The sequence below is a fragment of the Protopterus annectens genome, chromosome 15.part0 (assembly GCF_019279795.1).
Source record: "Protopterus annectens isolate FY-2018-M chromosome 15.part0, PAN1.0, whole genome shotgun sequence".
Classification (NCBI taxonomy): Eukaryota; Metazoa; Chordata; order Ceratodontiformes; family Protopteridae; genus Protopterus; species Protopterus annectens.
In genome coordinates, this window is record NC_056749.1 from 676,771,522 (window position 1) to 676,796,435 (window position 24,914).

Genomic DNA, 24,914 nt, shown 5'->3' on the forward strand with positions numbered 1-24,914 from the left:
TGACATCAGCTGATGGGACCACCCACTTTGATGACTTAAGCCGTACTTAAAGGGGAGAAAAGAACACAGGCGGCACTAATTGCACTGCTAGGCTGCTGCAGATGTAAGTACCAGTATTGATGAAAAGTGTCAATATGGTGCATTTTTCTCCAGTTATTTATTTTCTATGTTCCTAAACCTAATTATGGATGATCCATGGAGATAAAGGGTCAAGAGCTAGCAGCCTGTGCACATGGTGGTAAATCTGATTAAAAAAATCCAAAAAAAATGTAAGCAGTTATCTTTGCTATTAAAAAATTGTAAGTTTTGATTTACCCCATAAGATCATTTAAGTCAATAACATCACTTTACTGCTCATTCAGAAATGATGATCTTAACATTCCCTTGCATTTTGAAAGTTCTGTCAAATACTGTTTGTACTGGGCGTGGACAGGTACTCAGTTGTTCAGATGTAACATATTTTCCGTTTCGTACTTTGGATTAGGAAGTTCCAGTCCTTGGCTGCGGCTGTATTCGGTGGGGGTCAATTGAGCTAAGTGTTACTGCCCCTAGTGTGATATTTCAGATGCTAGTACTTAAGATCTTGTACTGGGTCCGACTGACCTCCCACTCTTTTTCTTTACATGTCACATATGCAAAAAATGGGATAAAGGGGTTGTGGATGAATGGATTTCTAACAGGTGACATGTTTTATGTTACTTTCAAAGTATACGTCATAATCTCAGAAAAGCACACATACTTTAATGAGTTTCATTAATGTTTTTCTATATCACGCCAAAGTTGCGGGTTAAAACAGGTAACTTCCTACAACAATGCGCTGTAATACAAGTTTACGAAGATGCAGACTGGATCGCCGCTATGCAGTTGTAAAATGGCAATAAGACTGAATGAAATATGACTCAAGCCTCTAGATCTAAGAAAGATGCACATAGGAAAAGAAATCACATGCAGCTAGCACACTTGCCATTTTCTGAACATGGCAAAGAGATAGTTTTATTTTTCAATGTGGTCCCTTGCGACAGAATCAAGTGAAAGCAAAATAATGTTGGGTAACTGCAAGTACCCAAAAAGCAAGACGCACAATTTGTTTCATGGAATACGGTTCAACATAGTAGATGAGGATAATACAAATCAGGGCGTGTTAATTGCTAGCAGTATTACACTGCATGGTGAAGTTCTAAAATCAGTCTGAGTGTACTACAATGCAACACTGGGCAATGTTGGCAGAGTGCTTAAGCATTTTAAATCTTGCTATAAGATTTCTATTGTCACTGCTTGGTAGTTGGTAGGATAATGATAGCTAAAGAAATACCATTTTCCCACCGTGGAGTACTGCCTTCCAGTGATATCTCTACAATCTGTATAGCAGAAAATAAAATTTGTCCATTTGTATTACATCACTGCCACTTAAGTTAATGTATGTACTGTCTAAAATATGTAGCTACCAGGAATACTGAAGTTAAAAGCATTTCATTGTTGTGTAGTAGCTAGTAGTGTATCGTACCACTCCCGTTCGAGCTGGATACATTTACTTTCTCCTCTCCTCTGGTGGCACAAAAAAAAACCGGACTTCATGAGTTTAAATTTTTTAACTGGACAATTTGTCTGAAAACCGGACAGTTCGGTCAAAAACCGGACAGCTGGCAACCCTAGTTGTGAGACTATGGAATTCATATATTTAAGGCAGGGGGGACGGTTCTGTCAACCATGTGGTGCAGGGGGTGCTTTCCCTTGCAAAAAAAACTTCTGAAATAGGTGTTTGCTAAAATTGGCTTCTAACAAAATTATTTAATGGAATGTATGAGCTACAATAGCACTATAGATGTATCGCCACAAAGCAAATGCAACAGCTAAACATGCATGGCATGCAGAGAAGTTTTACTGTGTGCTGTTTTAGTATAAACTTTAGTACTGAATTTTTACTGCCCTGCAGGTGCATTGTGGTCTGGAACACCCGTTGTAGATGCTGAAAAGCTGAGTGGCCATATGCTTGATAAAGGCTAATCAATGGAGACAGGTGAATCACAGTTGGAACATACCTGAAAAGTACATGAAAAGTGATATTAGGACACAGTCCTCACCTGAAAGTGCAAAGGGGTTTGTCTCTCCCAAATAAAGCACAGTAAAATCAAATGTTTGCTACAGTTTTCGCTGATTTTTATGTAGTTTTGTTTTCATTCAGTGTACTGGGCTAAACAGGATTAATCTTTAGACCACTTAAATAATCAGTAGCCACCTATTCAACATTCTTAGCTTAGATCTTGAACTGTGACTTGATTTTTTAAAGTAAGCAAAATTTAAAAACAAATTTTTCGATAAGTTCACTGAACATTGAAAAATCAAAAGCTGTATGTTGCTCATCTTCAAAGGTTTCTCATTTTTTATTTACAGCGAGAGAACTTTCAGCTTTACAAGAAGTACTGCCAGAATAAACCTCAGTCAGAAGCACTGTGGAGACAATTCTCAGACTGCATCTTTTTTCAGGTAAGTGATTATCATTGAAAGATAAACACTTTTGTTATATTCATTACATTTAAAGAAGGTATAGTCATTTAATTGAACTATTTTTATAATGTCCAACCTTTGAATCAAGCAGTTTTCTGCATTTGTTGATACTGAATGTTAATGTACATTTACTTTAGAGACACGTACATACAGTGGATATAAAAAGTGTACACACCCCTGTTAAAATGTCAGGTTCTTAAGATATAAAAGAAATGAGACCACAATAAATCATTTCAAAACTTTTCCCACCTTTAACATGACCGATAACCTGTACAATTCAAATGAAAAACAAACAAATCTGTTAAGAGAAAAATATTAAAAAAAAAAAAAAAAAACGTACAGTAAGCTGGTTGCATAAGTGTGCACACCCTTAAACTATTACTTTGTTGAAGCACCTTTTGCTTTAATTACAGCATTCAGTCTTCTAGTGTACACACCTGCCATCAATTAAAGAGACTCTGATTAACCCCAAATAAAGTTCAGCTGTCCTAGTAGGATTTTCATGACATTTACTCAGTTGCCTGCTACAGCAAAAGCCATGGTTCACAGAGGGCTTACAAAGCATCAGTGGGGTCTCATTGTTGAAAGGTATCAGTCAGGAGAAGGGTACAAAAAATGTTCCACAGCATTGGCTATAACATGGAACACAGTGAAGACAGTCACTAAAAAGTGGAGAAATTATGGGACAATAGTGATGTTGCAAAGAACTGGACATCCCTCCAAAATTGATAAAAAGACAAGATGAAAAGTGGTCAGGGAGGCTGCCAAGAGACCTACAACAACACTGAAGGAGCTGCAGGAATTTCTGGCAAGTACTGGTTGTGTACTACATGTGACAACAATTTTCTGTATTCTCCTTATGTCTGGCCTACGGGGTAGGGTTGAAAGACAGAAGCCTTTTCTTATGCAGAAAAACATCAAGGCCCAGCTAAAATTTGCAAAACAATACATCAGGTCTCCCAAACACATGTGGAAAAATGTGTTATGGTCTGATGAGACCAAGGTTGAACCTTTTGGCCACAATTCCAGAAGGTACGTTTGGCACAAAAACAACACTTCACATCACCGAAAGAACACAATCCCCACGGTTAAGCATGGTGGAGGCAGTATCATGCTTTGGGGGTTTCTTTTCTTCAGCTGGAACTAGGGCTTTAGTCAAGGAGGAAATTATGAATAGTTCCAAATACTAGTCACTTTTGTCTCAAAACCTTCAGGTGTCTGCTGGAAAGCTGAAAATGAAGAGGAATGTCACCTTTCAACACGACAATGACCCCAAGCATACATCCAAGTCAACAAGAGAATGGCTTCACCAGAAGAAAATTAAAGTTTTAGAATGGTCCAGCAGGAGCCCAGACCTATATCCAATAGAAAATCTGTGGAGTGACCTGAAGGGGGCTGTGCACAAGAGATGCCCTCACAATCTGACAGATTTGGAATGCTTTTGCAAGGAAGAGTGGGCAAATATTGCACACACACACACACACACACACACACACACACACACACACACACACACAGCTCTAGGCAACAGTACAACAACTTGAGCACTGCATTATCAGAGACACAACACCTAGCTTCATGGTCTCTGTCAGTTAAGTTCTTTGGCTGTAAACCCCACCCTTTTCTCCTAGGATCACTTAGCCAGTAAAAAGGCCGCATAAAAGAATACATTTTAAATGTTTGTATTTTGATGATGTCATCAATAATTGTATGTAGTGCAGCAAAGGCAGGACAGGTAGTCAACTGTTTGCCCACTTGACAGCGTTGTGAATCCATTTTGCTGAAAGACACTTTCAGTGAACATGCACTTTGCACTCCTCCCCATTGTTGTGAGACTATGGAATTCATATATTTAAGGCAGGGGGGATGGGGGGGTGGTTCTGTCAACCATGTGGTGCAAGGGGGTGCTTTCCCTTGCAAAAAAAACTTGTGAAATAGGTGTTTGCTAAAATTGGCTTCTAACAAAATTATTTCATGGAATGTATGAGCTAGAATAGCACTGTAGATGTATCGCCACAAAGCAAATGCAACAGCTAAACATGCATGGCATGCAGAGATGTTTTACTGTGTGCTGTTTTAGTATAAACTTTAGTATTGAATTTTTACTGCCCTGCAGGTGCATTGTGGTCTGGAACACCTGTTGTAGATGCTGAAAAGCTGATAACTGAACTTAGTGGCCATATGCTTGATAAAGGCTAATCAATGGAGACAGGAGAATCACAGTTGGAAGTTAACGTACCTGAAAAGGTGATATTAGGCCACAGTCCTCACCTGAAAGTGCAAAGGGATTTGTCTCTCCCAAATAAAGCACAGTAAAATCAAATGTTTGCTACAGTTTTCGCTGATTTTTATGTAGTTTTGTTTTCATTCAGTGTACTGGGCTAAACAGGCTTAATCTTTAGACCACTTAAATAATCAGTAGCCACCTATTCAACATTCTTAGCTTAGATCTTGAACTGTGACTTGATTTTTTAAAGTAAGCAAAATTTAAAAACAAATTTTTCGATAAGTTCACTGAACAGTGAAAAATCAAAAGCTGTATGTTGCTCATCTTCAAAGGTTTCTCATTTTTTATTTACAGCGAGAGAACTTTCAGCTTTACAAGAAGTACTGCCAGAATAAACCTCAGTCAGAAGCACTGTGGAGACAGTTCTCAGACTGCATCTTTTTTCAGGTAAGTGATTATCATTGAAAGATAAACACTTTTGTTATATTCATTACATTTAAAGAAGGTATAGTGATTTAATTGAACTATTTTTATAATGTCCAACCTTTGAATCAAGCAGTTTTCTGCTTTTGTTGATACTAAATGTTAATATACATTTACTTTAGAGACACATACATGCATACAGTGGATATAAAAAGTGTACACACCCCTGCTAAAATGTCAGGTTTTTAAGGTATAAAAGAAATCAGACCACAATAAATCATTTCAAAACTTTTCCCACCTTTAATATGACCGATAATCTGTACAATTCAATTGAAAAACAAACAAATCTGTTAAGAGAAAAATATTAAAAAAAAAAAAAAAAAACCTACAGTAAGCTGGTTGCATAAGTGTGCACACCCTTAAACTATTACTTTGTTGAAGCACCTTTTGCTTTAATTACAGCATTCAGTCTTCTAGTGTACACACCTGCCATCAATTAAAGAGACTCTGATTAACCCCAAATAAGTTTGGCTGTCCTAGTAGGATTTTCATGACATTTACTCAGTTGCCTGCTACAGCAAAAGCCATGGTTCACAGAGGGCTTACAAAGCATCAGTGGGGTCTCATTGTTGAAAGGCATCGGTCAGGAGAAGGGTACAAAAAATGTTCCACAGCATTGGATATAACATGGAACACAGTGAAGACAGTCCTAAAAAGTGGAGAAATTATGGGACAATAGTGATGTTGCAAAGAACTGGACATCCCTCCAAAATTGATAAAAAGACAAGATGAAAAGTTGTCAAGGAGGCTGCCAAGAGACCTACAACAACATTGAAGGAGCTGCAGGAATTTCTGACAAGTACTGGTTGTGTACTACATGTGACAACAATCTTCTGTATTCTCCTTATGTCTGACCTACAGGGTAGGGTTGAAAGACAGAAGCCTTTTCTTACACAGAAAAACATCCAGGCCCAGCTAAAATTTACAAAACAATACATCAGGTCTCCCAAACACGTGGAAAAATGTGTTATGGTCTGATAAGACCAAGGTTGAACCTTTTGGCCACAATTCCAAAAGGTACGTTTGGCACAAAAACAACACTTCGCATCACCGAAAGAACACAATCCCCACGGTTAAGCATGGTGGTGGCAGTATCATGCTTTGGGGTTGCTTTTCTTCAGCTGGAACTAGGGCTTTAGTCAAGGAGGAGGAAATTATGAATAGTTCCAAATACTAGTCAGTTTTGTCTCAAAACCTTCAGGTGTCTGCTAGAAAGCTGAAGATGAAGAGGAATGTCACCTTTCAGCACGACAATGACCCCAAGCATACATCCAGGTCAACAAGAGAATGGCTTCACCAGAAGAAAATTAAAGTTTTAGAATGGTCCAGCAGGAGCCCAGACCTATATCCAATAGAAAATCTGTGGAGTGACCTGAAGGGGGCTGTGCACAAGAGATGCCCTCACAATCTGACAGATTTGGAATGCTTTTGCAAGGAAGAGTGGGCAAATATTGCCAAGTCAAGATGTGCCATGCTGATAGACTCCTACCCAAGAAGACTGAATGTTGTAATTAAATCAAAAGGTGCTTCAACAAAGTATTAGCTTAAGGGTGTGCACACTTATGCAACAAGCTTATTGTACGTTTTTTATTTTTTATATTTTCCCCCAACAGATTTGTTTGTTTTTCAATTGAATTGTACAGGTTATAGGTCACATTAAAGTTGGGAAACGTTTTGAAATGATTTATTGTAGTCTCATTTTTTATCTCACAAAAACCTGGCATTTTAACAGGGGTGTGTACACTTTTTATATCCACTGTAACCTGACCAAATGAAAACTAAATTTAAAAACAATATTACAGATATAAATTCTATGTTTAACACTGTTGTGCATTAACAACAATATAATTTGGGGTTAATCATATCACAATATCACAAGAACTTACATTTACACAAGGACTTTTTATTCTTGCTACATGCTCCTCCTTTATGAGTGAATATTTCTGCCTGTATTTATGAGGAATGTTGTTTGCTTAATCTCAGGTCAAGGCCCTGAAGCATCTCTGGTTGAATCCAGCTAAATGAATGGACAAAAGTTGCTTTTTCTCCCGTGGTTGCTTTTACCTTTCCTTGTCTTGTGCAGGGGAAGTCCCCAGCAGTATTTTCTCTAAAATAACTTATTCTGAGATTGCCAGACCTTTGAACAAACTGTATATCCATTTGTCCAGGTGCCCTTTCAATTAGTCAGTCTTATCAAAAGAGGCTTCACAGACTGTAGTCATGATGAAACAAAGACCATGTATGTGTAGGGGCCATGTACAACCTAGAATCTGTTGTATTCATCTTCTGCTCTGCACAAGCTTATAGGATAATCTCTAGGTATTTATTATAACTTAGGAGGATATATAATATTAATGGTATTAAGGTTTTGGTAGAAGCCAGTGATCATAGGATCATAGAAAGTTATGAGTCTAATGGCCCTTGAGCCCTTACAAGTCTAGCCAAGTTCGACCCTTATTTCAACAATCAGCGCCAATTGCCCTTGTCCAAGAGGGACAAATGTGGAACCCCCCTGGGTGAATTTACAGTTACCCATCCAATCATCCAGACTGTGTTTGAAGATGGCCAGTGAGGTGCTCTGTTTCACATGAAATGGGAGTCCGTTCTAAAGGTGTGGTAACCTCTGGGAGGCAAATCTGTCCCTCTAGCAGGTTCTATTAATGTTACATACCAGGTTATGGCCTTTAGAGTGAGTAACCTGTGTACTATTTGACTTGCGGATATGCAGCATTTCCCATAAAGCAGGGTCAACGATTGCCTTATATGCAAGGCATAGATGGCCTCTAAGTAGTTTGTATGAAGCAGAATGAAGTGACAGTGATTTCAGATGATCCACATAGGACAAATGCTGAAGACCTTGAATTTTCCTTGTGAGGAGCCTTTGTGGTCTCTCCAATTGCTGCAGGTGCTTGGAAAGGCACATACCAAAAGGGGCATTGTACTCAATTATTAGCCTGATCAGGGAAGAGAACAGGGAGGTTATAACTTCTTTTTTTTTGGATGCAATGCCCTTACTTATGAGATGGGCAATATAGAATGCCCTTCTTACCACTGTGGAGACATGGTGATCAAAGGTAAGGTTGCTGTCAACTTGTGTGCCCAGGTCTCTCACCACTGAGTGCATACTTAGGGTGTTGTTATTGATGTGGTAGTTAGCAGGAGCATTGCACTTACTGAACAGGTTAATAATAAATTTTTTGCATTGAGTTTAAGGCCATGACTTTGGCACCAATCATTTGGTTGTGTAAGACCCTCTTGTAGGATGTTGATATAGTTTGGAGACTCTATGAGCGCTCACAGTTTGCAGTCATCAGCAAACTTGGTCAGCCACAGACATTTAGTTTTTACTTAAACTTCAGAGAAATAGATTCCAAACAGTAGAGGTTACAGGACTGATCCCTGTGGAACACCACTGGTTACATAGGGAATTTGCAGACTTTGGATCCAACCCAGTTTGGCTTTGTCAAAGGCAGATCATGCCTTTTAAACTTGGTTGACTTTTTCGAAACAGTCACCAAAGCCATTGATGAGGGAAAGGCAGTCCATACAGCCTACCTCGATCTGGCTAAGGCCTTCGATACAATACCCCACTCGGGTATCATTGAAAAACTCATCAGCTTAAACGTTAACCCACATCACAAGATGGGTTGCAAACTGGCTGAGTGACAGAACCCACAGGGTCAGAGTTGCTGGCGCCATGTCAGACCCAAAGCCTGTCACAAGTGGTGTCCCACAGGGTCCTGATCTTGTTTGGCATCTACTTTTCCTAAGTACAAGCAAACACAGGAGGGTTGGCTGACAAAGTTTGCAGATGACTGCAAACTGGCGCCATAGTAGAAAACACATCTGACACAGATATCCTTCAGAAGGGTCTCACAGAAAGGATAACTGGTGCCAGAGCCACGGCCTAAAGTTAAATGCCAAAATGCATAGTCATACCCTTCAGGAAAACAAGGTTACCCTAGCTACCAAATAGGTGGCAATCCACTGAGCACAGAAGAAGTTATCAGGGACCTGGGGACCCAGGTTGATAGTAGTCTGTCATTCGACACCCATGTAGCTAAAGTAGTTAGGAAGACCTTCTACATTGCCCACCTTATCATGAAGGATTCTCATCTAGATCAAGGGAGGTCATAGTCTCCTTTACTCATCACTCATCAGACCAATGATTGAGTACAATGCCCCATTGAATGTATCTGACCCGACACTTGCAGCAGCTGGAGAGGCCACAAAAGTTCCTCACCAAAAGGATAAAGGGTCTCAAAAAATCTGTCCTATGCTGCCCGACTGAAAGAACTCCAGCTCTATTCAGTCGCTACCACTTGCTCAGAGGTGACCTTTGCCTAACATACAAGGCCATGTCAAACCCAGATTTGATGAATATGCTTCACCTCAAAAAATCTAGATCCATCAGAGCCACAAGGGCGGGAGACTTAAACCTCGACACGGCTATTAATAGGACGTGCTGGAGGGATAGATTCATCACCCAAAGACCTATGCTGTGGAACAAAATCCCGGTACATGTGAGGCAGAGCACCTCGCTGGCCTTGTTCAAGAGAAATCTTGACCAATGGATGGGAGATCGCAGATATACCCCAGGGATTACCTCAGTGTCACTGCTCGACAGAGGCACAGCAAAATAATGGGTATAGTTCCCCATACAAGCCACAAAAGCGATGGCTAGGCTTGTAAATGCCCTCGGGCAGATAGCCTAGTATGAACCTATGAACCTATGAACCTATGAACAGGTCTGCTGTTGGTGGTGGATTTCCCCTATTTTGACTTTATGGGTTCCATCAGTGAGCCAGTTAGCGACCCATCTAATGATATAAAGGTTGATACCTAGTTTTAATTTCTCCAAATCTTTTGGGTTTCTAATACCATGACAAGAATTGACCCCATTCCTAAGTCAAAGTATGATTAAAATTCATGAAATTAGTATTGTTTCACTCTTTGATGTCAGCCAAAAGTGCTCTTCGCAGCAACCGTAATGTGCCCAGTAATGACTCCTTCTGCAATTTGTATGGAGTTACATGTATTGGTAGCATATTTAAATAGGATTGTAAACTCTTTTTTTATAAGTAAAAATAAAAACAGAAGTGGTTCCACATGGCAGGAAATTATTGCAGAAGAAATTTATTGCAAAAAGTAAGTGCTTTCGCGAATAACATTTGCTTCTTCAGACTGTTTGTCTGTTTGTTGTTGTTTGTCAAACAGTCTGAAGAAGCGAATGTTATTTGCAAAAGCACTTACTTTTTGCAATAAATTTCTTCTGCAATAATTTCCTGCCATGTGGAACCACTTCTGTTTTTATTTTTACTATGATTGATCTACTTTAGTTGGTTCCCTTGTCTACTCAGAGGTTTGCCTGTTTTTATATTGTATATCTTTTTTTTATAAGACCCATTTCTTCTACTACTATTGGAGCTATCTGGGTATCTTTCTTTCACATTGCTCTCATTTCTGCTTGCAAATCCTGATATTTTATGACTTTGCGTCTCTATGTACGTAGGACACTGTAGTCACTGGGTGTGGTGATTTCAATGATCAATGCTACTTTTATCTTCTTTTCCCGGACCACAAAGTCTGGATTTCTAGCATCTGACTTTTAAACTGTTGGTTATGGGTGATGCCATGTGATGTAGACTTCATCATTTTCTATGATGCTTTGTGGCTAATATTTCCAGTGTTTCAGCCACTTCAGTACCATAATGTTTGCACAATCCTCAGTGCAACAGTCTTGCCACATTATTATGCCTTTCAGTATACAGTCCTACTGTCATTAGTATGTCACAACCAGCAACAAGGTATGCAACCGTTTCCAGTTCTGTTTTACAAAACCTGCATTTGTCTGTTTCTCCCACATGTTCAATGGACTTTGTAAACCATGTAGGTAGCCCACTGTCTTGGGCCTCCAATATTAACCTTTCATCTCTTGGTTGAAATTTACCTCTCCTTAACCATTCCTGCATTAGTTTATGATTAACATGAGGTTCTTCCAGATGTTTTCTATACTTGCAACTGTATTACTGCTTTTTCCACATTTCTTCCTTTCTCATCCGGTCTTTACCATATATTCTTTTTTTTTGTTTTTGGCATTTTCAGTTGCTGCCTGATTTTCATCTACTTGTGGTTTGATTTCCATTCCTGCTTGATGCCAATATGCTTCTACTAGCCTAAGCAGGGAAAGTCATCTTAGATTTATTCTCCTCATGTTTCAAAATTTTCACTATGTTTGGGTCTTGTGAGGTCGGCAGATATGAAAGAGTCCCACAATTGCAGATCTATACATGCAATCAGTTTCAAGGAAGCCCATCCCTCCTTTAGAATGGCAAATATATAATCTTGGTATGGACTGATTTTTATAAATCATTTGGTGAGCATGAAGCATCCATCTTTTCTTATCTAATCTATCCAGCATATTTTGGAGCCAGTCAGTCACTCCAAAAATGTAAGTTAGGACAGGAAGAGCAAATTGGTTTATAGCTTGGATTTTGTTCCTAGATGTCAAAGCTGTTTTCAGGATTAATTTAAATCTTCTGAAGTACTCCTTACTAAGTTTTATTCTCATATGTTCATGTTTTATTGTTGATCCTTCATCAATTCCCAAATATTTATACAATCCCTCTTGCTCAAGTTCTTTTATATCACATTCTTGTCCCAAACTGATGTTTTCTTGGTGCTGCAGTTTTCCTGCTTTAAAGGTTGCTTTTGCACATTTGTCAAGACCAAATGACATTCTTATATCATCTGAAAAAGTTTTCACAGCTTACAGTTGTGCTTTCAGTTCCTCATCTGATGAGCTGTACAGTTTCAAATCGTCGACAAAGAGAAGATGAGCCGTCTTTGCGCTTTGTTGTTTTCTAGGAACCAGATTATAGCTATGACTTAAGCTGTTAAGGAAACAGCTTAATAAATTAAGGGCACGGCAGAATAGCAGCGGTGACAGTGTCTCACTTCTAACTTTTTGGGATTTATTGACCTTCTGCAGTCTATTTCTTTCACTGATCTTAATATGTCTAGCTATGTCTCTCTGTTAAGTCAAGCAACTCTTCTCTTAGCTTGGTTTCTTCTAGATTGAGGGCGCATTTTTTTGTTTTCCATTTCCTGCGGGCATTCTATAGAAAGTTCTATTACATCTTCCTGTGGCACATTCTCTTCAGTTTCATCCTGTGCCATTCATTGCTTAGTCATATGAGAACTCATATACTCCTCAACATTTACTGCGTCAGCATTTCCACGGTTTCCTGTTTTCCCTTGCTGTCCAGCTTCAAGTGGATGTTTACATTGATTTTCTGTGGAAGGTTCCAAAATATCTTTATATGGAACCTGACTAATTGCTTCCCATTCCAGTGGTTTCACCTTAATTTGGAATTCCATTGGTCTGTCCTGTTGTGGTGCTTTCTGAATTAGATTTTCGACACTGAATCCTTCACTTTGGAGGTACTTCATGACCTCAGTTTCACTTTGGAGGTACTTCATGACCTCAGTTTCTATTTCATTAACTTCTCCGTTACTGATCTCTTTTTCCTCTTTGTCTTCTTATTTTTTGTATTGTAAAGTTTTCCATGCCTGTATTCCTTTGCCCATATTTCTCTTCAGATATAATTGGTGCTGCTCTTTTTGTATTGATTAGTTTTCCTTTCCTCTCTGCATAGGTATTACACCATATTAAATGTCTTTTTCTTGCCCATGTCCATATTTCTTTTTCAGATATCTCCTGATCTTCCCGTTTCTCCTTGGGGGGGGGGGGGGGTGCCAACCAGCTGGTCCATGCATTGGAGTTAACAAAATTGAGGAACCTTTGGGCAAGTGAGTTAGAGACAACTAATTTACCCAAACAATAGATGGGTAGTTAAAGTAGCCCAAAAATAGAGTGCTTGGATGTATCTTGATAGACTCCAGTAGATCCAAATTGGCAGAGTGGCTGTCCTGATTCTTGGAGGGGGTCCTGTAGTTGGCAATGACTTGAGTAGGTGTCCTACCAACAGCTAATTATACCTGAAGTATCGCCAAGGAATCATGCTTTCTAACCAATTAGGAGGTGTATTTATCTTTAATGGATATTAATACACCACCTCATTTAGTTTTCATGCCTTCAGTTTGTGGTCTGAACGTGTGGAAGGAGGTTGAGCCCAGTATGGTTGGGGTGCTCTCCATAGCCTTGAACCAGGTCTCTGCACCTGCACAAATGTTGATGTCTTCCAAGGTCAGGAGTGCTTCCAATGAGTGCAGTTTCATGTTAAGACTCCTAGTGTTTAGCAGATTAACCCTGAAGTTGTTTTTAGATGTAGTTTTTATGTCAGGAATGTTGTCCTTGAGACACTGCCGAAAAAAGGCATGATGGGGGTGGCAAAAGCCTCAGCCAGGAGCCGAAATCCCAGAGGTAACAAATGAAGACCATCTCTGGCAAAGCATTGAGGTCTGTCGATCATGTCATCCCAGGCTGACAGATACTGTATCCCCTTAGAATGACAACCAGAAACTAAGCCAATTATTGAAGTCAGTCATTTTCTGTTTGTACTGAGGTATCATTCTGGATGAAGGTAAAATGCAGCTTAAAGCTAGGGACATATTAAATGTGTGTACTTTGGAAAGCATATGATGCATGACGTGTAGTGCTAATAAATGATATTCATGTTACCTAAAAACTTTCTTTTAGTGAATTTTATGACTACTCTAGTTTGAAAATGAAATGCTGGAGGTGTTTGGTAGTTAAACATTCAGTGGAGTCTGATGGAATAAACCCAGTTGCTCATAATGGGCCCATTGGGTACAGCCTAGCCCATCAGAGACTTTTTTGTGACCTACAAAGCAGATAGAATTGAAACTTTCTAACTAACACATTTTCATGTTGGAGCTAGGAATTTTGTGATATTGCACTTTGCCTTTAGAAACATAGTTGCTGTTATTTGTTAGCACAGGCAGCAAGTTTAAATGCAGTGGCAACAAGCAGTGGTGCCAGAAGTAGTACTATCTTGAACTTGCAGAGAACATTTTGAGGGAGCTGCAGTAGATGTCTTTTGTGGGTATTTTTTTTAAATTCCTGACAGACAGTGATAACAGCATTCTCTGCCAGAGCAACATTCATGTTGGATTTTTTTATGGCAGTCACGTTGATGATTTATGGGGGCTGTAACAAAAAGATGAAATACATAACTGTAGCCATTAATTCTGCCATTTCCTGGGAATCATGTGACTGAGTTATAATCTGTCGGTGGAAGCAAATAGTAGGCATGAAGCGTGATCATTAATGTGCTTTGGTGGCGGCAGAGTAGGGTGTGTGTGCGTGTGTATATAGATATATATCTATGTGTGTGTGTGTGTTTGGGAGTGTGTGTATAGATATATATCTGTGTGTGTGTGTGTGTGTAGATATATATATATCTATATGTGTGTGTTTGTGTGTGTGTATAGATATATATCTATGTGTGTGTGTGTGTGTGTGTGTGTGTGCATGCATGAGAGACAGCAACAATTTGAAATACATTACTATGGCCAGCCTGTCCACATTTGTCACAGTCTAAAATTGGGGGTCCCAAAATATGTCTAACTTTTTGGAAAGGTATGTATGCAGGCTGCACAGGGAGCTTGTGTGATCACTGTTTATTGATATGGCTTGTCAAGGAACAGCACATTAAAATACATTACTGTGTAAATATTAATTTAATTTTCCTTATGATCATACCAAACCAGTGTACACAGAAGGAGGGTGTAAGTTTAGAAAAGGGATGAGGAGGCATGCTGTCTAGAAGAATACAGGACACTTGCATGACAGACTTTAAGGTTCATAGATATGGTTTGTTGGGGGCAATGTGTATGTCTGATAGCATAGTACATTGCTGTGGCCATTATGTTTTCCATTACTTTAATAAGATATACAGAATTGTGGTTATCTTTTCGGGTAGCCTATGTGTGAAACTAAAGGAAATTTACATAATCAGTGTTAAATAATTAATTTTATGAGCTGCAAGGGGAAGTGTATTTCTTTGAGCAATAATGCAATGCTTTACTGAGGCCATTATATTTGTGTGACTTCTTCCCATTCCAACATGGTATATCCTCAAATGAAAGTACATTTCACTGGGATAGTATGCATATGAAAGGAGCTGAAGTTTGTTCATATTTTGACTTTCAAGTTATTACTTCATCATTATAGTTTTACTGCCTTCATAAGACAAATGTGTGTACAGTCAGTTTCCACCTAACATGCACAGTTTTCCTTGGTCTCACAGGGGTGAGAAATATATAATTCATGAAATCAAAAATAATTCTTTCTTTGTATAACATAAGAGCTAAAACAACTATTTGTTCCCCCCCCTGAAACTTTTTCCAGCATTTGAAATGCTGTTATAAAAAAAAGACAATGCAGTACTTGCAATTGGGATGGGGTACACAGAGATACATTTGTAGATATTGTATTACCTCTTCTTTATAATTGAATATTCATATTTTTTTTGTCTAAAATTTTTACTAGAACATGTCTAACAGTTTCACATATATAACCCTGTATTAATAATCCCTAACAGTAGGCCTATATGGACATTAGAAACTACCAAGCTGCTGTAATGATGCACTGCACTCAGATTTCATTATAAGTGAGACAGCAACTTCAGTCCAGGATGATGGAATGCAACCCTGAACCAGAATATGTCTTTAAAGTGCTGTCATTAGCTATTAAAGAAGTAGATGTACATGCACAGACATATTTATGCATGTGTGTGTTTATATGTATACACACAAACACACACATATATATGTGTGTGTGTATGTGTGTGTATTTACACACACACATATATATATATATATATATATATATATATATATATATATATATATATATATATATAACAGATATATAGATATAGCTATATATAAGTGTCTGTGTGTTTGTGTGTGTATGTGATATATATATATATATATATATATATATATATATATATTTATATACACATATAAGTATGCATGTATAGCTCTCTATACGTATGTTTGTGTGTGTGTGTGTGTGTGTGTGTGTGTGTATGTATATATATATATATATATATATATATATTTATATTATATAGATAGATGTATGTATGTGTACATATCTATATGTTTGTATGTATGCATATATATATATATATATATATATATATATATATATATATATATATATTGATGTGTGTGTGTGTCTGTGTATTGACATAACTATACATGCATGTGTTTGTGAACTATACATATGTGTGTATAAACACACACACACACACACACACACACACACACACACACATATATATATATATATTTATATATATATATATATATATATATATATATATATATATATATATATATATATATATATATATATATATATTTATATGTGTTTATTATATATATAGATCCACTTTTTAATTTCGAAAACCCCAAATCTCGATTTTCAAAATCCCGATCACAGAAAGTCGAGATTTCGGAATCTCAAAACTAAAAAGTGGAGGGAAAAAAAATAAAACAAGTAAAACAATGTTTTTGCTGGGGGGCCCTGCACCCCCCCTACTTAAATGTACCAACTCCGAGATCTTGCTACAGTGAGGAGAACGGTAATGCTCCTGTTCTGCTTACCATTCTCTTCACTGTAGCGCAATCTCGGAAAATGGTATATTTAAGTAAGAGGGGGTGTGGGGGTGCAGGAGGGGGCTTGCCCCCCTGCAAAAACATTGTTTTAGTTGTTTTTTTTTCCCCACTTTTTAATTTCAAGATTCCAAAATCTCGATGTTTTGAGTTCGGTATTTCAAAACTCGAGATTTTGGGCTTTCGAAATTAAAAAGTGGACCCATACACACACACACACACATATATATATATATATATATATATATATATATATATATATATATAATATTATTAAAAAAATAATCCTAGACTGGAGTGAATTTCATAGCCAGAAGTGTGCGTGTGCACATACATATACCATAATCATTTCAACTAATGGGCATGCCATTATGATGTCTGCATATAAAGTGGCACAGGCTACACCCAAAGCAAATGCACTCAGTTGTTTACTGTATTCCCCCATGAAAATATTTGAAATTATTGGTTAGAATTTTTTCCATACAGGTTGTAATAACATTTATGTCTTGATTATTCACATGTTCACAGTCTAACAGTGCCTTATAGAACCAGTTTAAACCTTCCTTGCAGGGTATAACAGACAACAAGTCCACAACGTCAGTTGTTTCATGTATAATATCTTGACTGCATAATCCCTTTCTGATATTACTGAGAAACCGCATGAATCCTTTATCATGTATAAAGTCTTGTGATAATTTTTTATATGATCATCTATGTATACAGCTAGGGCATGTATAAATGTACAGAAAAATCATCCATTTGACTGAGAACATGAGATGCATATAGTCAGTTGAAAAGCATATATGCAGACAACACACATAAAAACAATTATAACAGCCATCATATTGTGGGAAGCAGTAAAAGTAGAATAATGCAGGATAATGAAGTAGTGTCAGTGAGATAAGTTAGAACAGATGAGAGATCTGTGCTGAAAGTCTATCCAACTTCAGCTGTAAAATCCCAGGATGCAATGGCATAGAGGTGTGTGTCAGAGGGAGCAATGCAACAGAAAGACCTGCTTCATTGGTGCTATATTAGATGGAATAAAACTTTGACCAAAGATAGGTAAGCAGTGTGAAAATATGAAGCGTGGGGAGATGGCTGGGCAGGTCAGGGCAGTGGTGTACACTGATGTTAAGGAGATCTGAATGCATGGATGCATGCTGCCTAGTACACATAGGGAGAACATTACAGATTTGCTACAACAAATTGCAGCACATTACACTTAATTGCACACACAGACAACCAGAAGTCTAAAAATTAAAATATTTGAAGTACAATATTTCTAATAGGACACTGCTAAAGACTGAAACATGACAAACAGCATCATGTAATGCTACAACACTTCTGCCAACCACTGAGTCTACTTTTATGCAATGTGGCAAGCCTTTCTTCACTTACTACTTAATTATTCTCACAACAAAGCTGCATAACCTTGGAAATTAGTAGAGTATCTTTTTTCTAAGAACCCTAGTACTGCAATACTCCCAGTGGCTGGGTGGTTTCAGACTGACAGTAATTTACTAGCAGAGTTGGGGGTGGTGGGCTCTTGCCCTTAGCATATATGTTTATTTCCTGACTGTATTCTTCAGAACTATGTTTCCAGCATTTTTCAGAATATTGTGCTTTAATCGTTTTCAATTTCAGCATTGTCACCAGTGGTGTACAGTTCCAGTAGATGTGATTCACTCTTTATGTAATCCATTATGTGTGTATTCACTAGCTGACTCTGAAAAGCTAATTTTGCAGAATCAAACCTGCAAACAGCCAGAGGCCTAATTATCTGAAATGGTTACTGCTAATGATTTTGAAGTAATATGAGAATATGCCATATTGTGTAACAAGAGAATCGAGAGTATTAACAGATATATTGCAGTAATATCGGTACCACCTACACCCCAGCTACGTTTTTTTTAACTCTTAGGTCACAGTACAATTGGTGCAGAGGGCTAAGGTTCTGACCTGCAATTCCTTTGGTACAGGTTTGATTCCATCAGTCCTCATTTGCCCACTGTGCGACTATTACTAAGTCACTTAACCAGACAGTGCTCCTGGGTTGCCTTTGAAAAAGGACTCTGTATCCATCTAGCCTACAAGGTTAACAAGAGAGAATCATTGTTATATGTTAGATGTGGTTTTACTGCAAAACCAAGTGTTTACTTTGAAGTACTGCAACATCAGAGCTAGTCTATTAAGAAACCTGGAAGTAGGGGATACAGTCCTCCTGCAAACATATATATTTTAATGTACATGTAATAAATGTTTTGATTACCTTGATACTGTTGTTTTCCGTAATGATGACTGAATGTTGCTAGCTTTCATTTTGTGGCTTTATGCCTTAAACAGCATGACTTCAGCAGTCTAGACAAGTGCTGACTGCAGTGTCATAAGCTATGTAAAATCTGTGTTTATAAAACTATTAGTTTGTATCTCTATAGTATCTAATTAGTGAACTAAATAGCAACATTGTATTATTTTACACTGAAAAGTCATATTTGGATTGATTTTGAAATTATGTGGGCCATAACTGAAGTTATTATAACAGTGAGACTGTTAAGTGTGAACTTGTGGAATATATATTAAGAACAAGGCTAGGGCACCTCAGGGTATCATCCCCTATTGTAAGATACAGTTAGTGTATATATTAGTAGCTGAGGTATGGAAGGTCTAAGCTCACCCCTGCTCCAGCAGCAGATGGAAAAAGAAAACTTAATTGGTGATTGCAATAAGCGTTCACATCCGCTCACTTTCTTTTGCCGACATGGTCATTTATTTTTTTGCGTTATAGGAACTGCATTGGTTTTACACTTCTAATATGATCTATCACATTTCTCTATAAATACCTGTGGAATATAGTTAATGTAATATAATTTATACTTCCCTGAATGCAGTGAGACAAATAAATGTAATCTGAAAAAATGACTTGTTTCATGTAGCCGTGAAGCTGAACTCAAAATTTTCAAAGCGTATGGGTCTAAGGTTATAAATATAACGGAGTATTGTGCGCTTTGAAGTTTATGAAAACTATTTAAAATTAAAAATAAATGTGGACACTGATTGGCTACAGCAATCAGAATATCCATTGTAAATAGACCCTTACCAGCGGCAGAGAGACCCTAGCCCCTTACAAACTATAGTAGCCATTTAATCTATGTCACCAAGCAAAACATTTAGTTAGGCACTGCTATGCAAAAAATATAACATTCCACCCAAATAACACAGTACTACTCCTCAGAGCAGAGCAAAGTAAATTAAAAAAAAGTTCAATAAATGCCACACAGTGGAAGAATGACATATCTCCCCAACTACCTGTCTCTATAGGGGCTCCCCAAGGATCCATCCTTGGACCGCTACTCTTCTCTGTTTTCACCAATAATCTAGCCTCTGCCACAAAACATGGCACACTCATACAATACGCAGATGACTCAACCATCATCTGTTCAGCCCAGTCCCTACCCGAACTGCAGAAAGTCACACAGGAAGCCTTTTCCTCTGTTGAAACTTGGTTATCCAATGCCCAATTAATACTTAACCCAAACAAAACTAAACTACTCATCTTCCAACCCACCAAACATACTCAAAACAACTCTCACTTTAACATCACAGCAAAAGACAACACCACTGTACACCCAACAAAACACACCAAATTGCTAGGAGTTTAAATAGACAATAAGCTAAAATTTGACATTCACATATCTATGACCACAAAAAAAGTTCACAAAAAACTAGGAGCATTATACAGAAATAAGCAACTTCTCACCAAAGCAGCAAAGATTTCAGCAGCAAATCCCCACTTTATCTCCACCCTACTTTATGCCTCTCCAATATATACCAACCTAAGGCAATGCGATCTAAACAAGCTCGAGACTTGCTACAACAAAATTGCCAAATTCGCCACAGGGGCATCCTACCGTAGTCACCACTGTCTCTCCCTTGCTGAAATGGGCTGCTTGAACATGCTCACCTCCTTCAATGCTATCAACTCGCACTTGCCCACAAACTAGTAAACCATCCACTAAAAGTCCCATCCCTCCAAAATCTACTCCAACCCTATCGCTCCACCAGACCACTAAGATCTGGCAACAAAAATCACTTACAGGTCACTAAAGCCAATAACTCTGCTGGAGAAGCACTGTTCTCTTGTGTCATAGCCAAATTATGGAACTCCGTCCCATCATGTACCCACTTCAAAACTTTACTAAAAGCACACCTAAAACATGCTGGCTATGCCCTTTCAACTCCCCCTGTAATATTACCCACACCATCCCCCACTATCTTTCTTTCCACCCCAGTAACTACCTTGATTATAGCAAGATCAGATGCTCATAAGCCTAACTACTTATTATACAGCAGGAACTTCTTATTGTAACAGTTGTTAATGTCTGTTATGTACTTCGCAAATGATAAAGATTCTAGTTGTCTGCTGATGTACTATGTTCTTCATCTGTAAATATGTTTGTAATTTTTAATTGCTATGTTGATCAAATTGTTAATTGCTAGCTATGTAAATCCGATGTAACTACTGTCAATATATTTTAACTGTGGAGCTTTTCTCCCCGGGCCTCGGCTGAAAATGGACTTACGTCCAGTCGGACACTCCCGGTCAACAAATGTAAATAAATAATAATTAAATAAAAATGTGTGTGAAAATAGTTGCTCATATACATATTCCTGACTCCCTTAAACAAGGAAGCATAAACTGCATTTAAGCAATATGTTCGAGTGTTGGCAGGTACTTTGCAGCACACAAGCAATAATCATTCATTTGTCCCCCTGGACTAGGATGGAGGTAGAAAAGGACGTCCATTTATACAAATACATTATTAAAAACTGGGAAAATGAGGTTTGGAACAGACCATTTTGTCCTGGGACATCTACAAGTGGGCTAGATACATAGATTAGCAGGAATTAAGAGAAGAAGGGGAGGATAGGGTTAAATGGGATGGAGGATGGAGGGATGTTTAGGAGGAAATGAGGTAAGGGTAGGGAGAGGCTTAGAGGGTTTTGTCAAGTGTAACTGAGGTAGGAGTCACAATTTTGGCATGAACTTGCTAAAGTGAGTTCGTGCCCAAGACGACCTGCAGGTAATCCTGTGTGCAGGTAAGCCTTGGGGTTACTGGTGGAGTTTGGGTAGGTCAGAGGCAGGTATTTTTGTATAGTTAATGTTTTTTTTTTTTTTGTCTTATGTCATGGTGTTTGGAGGCTTGGTGAGAAGGGGTTGTGTTTAGATGGTGCTGTTACCAGCTTATCGGTGCTTTGGGTGAAGCAGGTGCTTAGCTGGCTCTCCCATTTTGGGCAAGCCTCTTGGTGTTGCTTTGTTTCTCTCAGCACTGTGGCTATGTTACATGATGGCTTTGTGTAGGGTGGTTACTCTGGGAGGTTGAGAGACTGGCTATAGAACTGTTACTAATTTAATATCAGACATCTTTTACATAATCGCTGATGGTAAAACAAAAGCTGTTTCATTACACTGCTGTAATGAAGGTAAAATCACTGTTACTGCTGAGGAAGGTAACTCTTCCTTCGACAGAGTCAGTCTGTTTCTTTAAATGGTGGTTTTTGCTAGAAATGCAGTTGCAGTTTGGAAGGGCCAGGCCTTCTGTTGGGTAGAGTGATTATGACATTCCTGGGCTTTCAGGGACATGTGTTGAGTGCTTGGAGTCAGTGCGCATGCCAAGTTTATGATTTTCATTTTGTAGAATCATGTCTGATAGGCCTGAGGGTGTTGGGTGTAGTGGGGCCTCTCAAGCTAGTGGGCTTTTGTCATCCAGATGTTCTCAGAATGTACAGATTGTGCCTGTTCTATTTATCAGAAGCTGGTGGTTTCCTGGTGTTACTGGTGACTGGAGGATAGGAATCACTTTTTGATTTTATACAGGCAAGCCTGCTTGCAGTTCATTTGAGGGGACCTAATTAGTATATTTAAAAACAAAAAGGGGAGGGTACATTAACTCAGCCCATTTTGTGCTGGTACCTTTTTAGACTAATCGGAGCGATGTTTGGGAGCTGTCTTTTCATGTGGTTGGGCGTTTGCTTGTGGCAGAGATTTTGTCTACTGTCCAGGTTTCCAGTACCAGGAGGTTGTATTCCTACTCAGTTGCAATTGCCTTTGCATTGGTACAGATTTTGGTTGGGTGGTCAGTGTAGGTCCCTCTGGTTGGGGTCTATGGTATTTGCGGTTTGTTGGGACGGTATCTTGGGTGAGGTTTGGCCTTTTTTTAGCTACCGTTTTGCCCTCATTGAACTTGTGTGGCTGAGCTACCAGGCATGTGGGGGTATCGGTGCATCCATTTTCTGCTCAATGGGCAGAATGGCAAAAAAAAAAAAATGAAATAATAGGAACAAAAAGGGGTGCCATTTGTTCCAGTGTCCTGTGGAGGTTAGATTTGGTGGCATACCTCGTAACAGGACAGGTTTTTGCTGAATGCCTAGACTTTTGCCTTGTTTAGATCCATTTCTCATGAAATTGTGAACACGAAACAGTGTAGATAGTGCCAAAGGCTTGACTGGGAACAGGGAGGAGCTCTGTGCTGTTGCTTGAAGTAATGATGACAGAAGTGGCTTTGTGTGACAGCATGGAGTGCCTTTTTGTTTTTGGTGTGCTTCTGACGTCGTTTCTTGGCAAATTACGGAAGAGTGAAGTCAGAAGATGGCAGAAGTTAAGTTTCAGAATTCATACCCTTTAAAATAAAAAAATAAATAAATAAATTCATGCTTGCACTTCCACGCTTGCATTCATCCTGGGCTGGTAAAGGGGATGGCGGTTGTCTTTCATATCAACCAAGGGAGTTGTATGCACCTTATGTCACGAAGTATGTATGATTGCTTACAGAACATGCTAGATTGCCTATTCATTAGAAACAAGAAGTTGTCTGCATATTTCTATCAAGATGTATTAGAGGGCGGTATGCAGTTCAGGCATAGATTAACTTGCTGTATACCATTTTACCAACACTAGTTATTGCATTAATGACTTATCTGTTAGTGTTTTCTACTAGGGTTCTGGGATGGGAGTGTAGGAAAATGTAGAGGCAGAATTCTACTTTTACTCTTAATAATGTTGAAACTGGCAGTTTACTTGAGAGAAGTTATCCTTACAGCGGTGGTCATAATCACTGGGGGCAGAATCACTGAAATTCTGACTTCTGGCGATCCCCGCTTCTTAGAAATGGTATAACCCTGCAAAAATATTTTCCTGGGCTTTAGCTCCTGTGGTAATTCTGTAGTCAGTGCATGCCTCATGGGAATTGAGCTCACACTGGCATCTAAAGTAGTAGATAGTTCACTGGAATGAGTATGTTCGGCTGAGCTTTGAATGAGGGATCAGCCCCTCTATTCCAAGTGTTCAGTATGTTTTAGGTTGGCATTTTTTTTCCCGTCATGTCTCTGCTCTGTTCCTCATGCATTTCTGGGATTTTTCTATAATTTGGTGGTACCTGGATGGAGGCGGGCTGAGGGGGGAGCACAGTGATGAATAAATTTCACTGGGAGATGACATTTATTTGACACTATTTTTGCGTTCTTCAGAGTCAGAGTGAGGGCGTGGGTTCTTTTTTCCATTCAGGTGAGGTGCACTTCTCAATGTCTGTAGAGGGGGTTGCAGTTCTAACTTTAACTCTAGTTGTGGGGAGGGGGTTCAATCTGCAGAACAGCTGGTTGCAACAAACTCTGGCAAGTGGATAGCTGTTTGGGCTGGTATGAGCGGTGCGTCAAATGTGTCCCTATTATCGGCCTCTGTAAATTTTTCAATGGCATGTTAATTCGGTAGTGTCTCTGTTTTCCTAATTTTATTCAGAGAGCCGTAGTTGGCCTAGTGGTGTTTCTCTGTTGGTATTTCAGAGGGTCCAGTTCAGTACTTGGGGAAGTTTTCTTTAAAAAATATATGTTGAACACAGATCTATTATCACCAGTAATATGAGGTTCTATAACAATATAATAACAGCTATGAATGGAAAATTGTGCTGTGATGTAATTTATATAGATTTAACTTCAGCATTTGACAGGCTGATCAATAGTTTAGTACAACTATATATTGGTACACTCTCGATAAGGTGGATAGCTGCATGGCTGACAAATAGGACATGGT

General features: G+C 38.6%; 1 protein-coding gene across 1 annotated transcript in view; it reads left to right on the plus strand.

Annotated features, from left to right (window-relative positions):
* MCF2 (MCF.2 cell line derived transforming sequence) overlaps positions 1–24,914 on the plus strand; it is a 1,891,050-nt gene that overhangs the window by 1,500,003 nt on the left and 366,133 nt on the right. Inside the window, exon 19 of the mRNA XM_044057533.1 lies at positions 2,392–2,484. Coding sequence (XP_043913468.1) covers positions 2,392–2,484 — 93 coding nt within the window. The remainder of the gene's footprint in view (positions 1–2,391; positions 2,485–24,914) is intronic.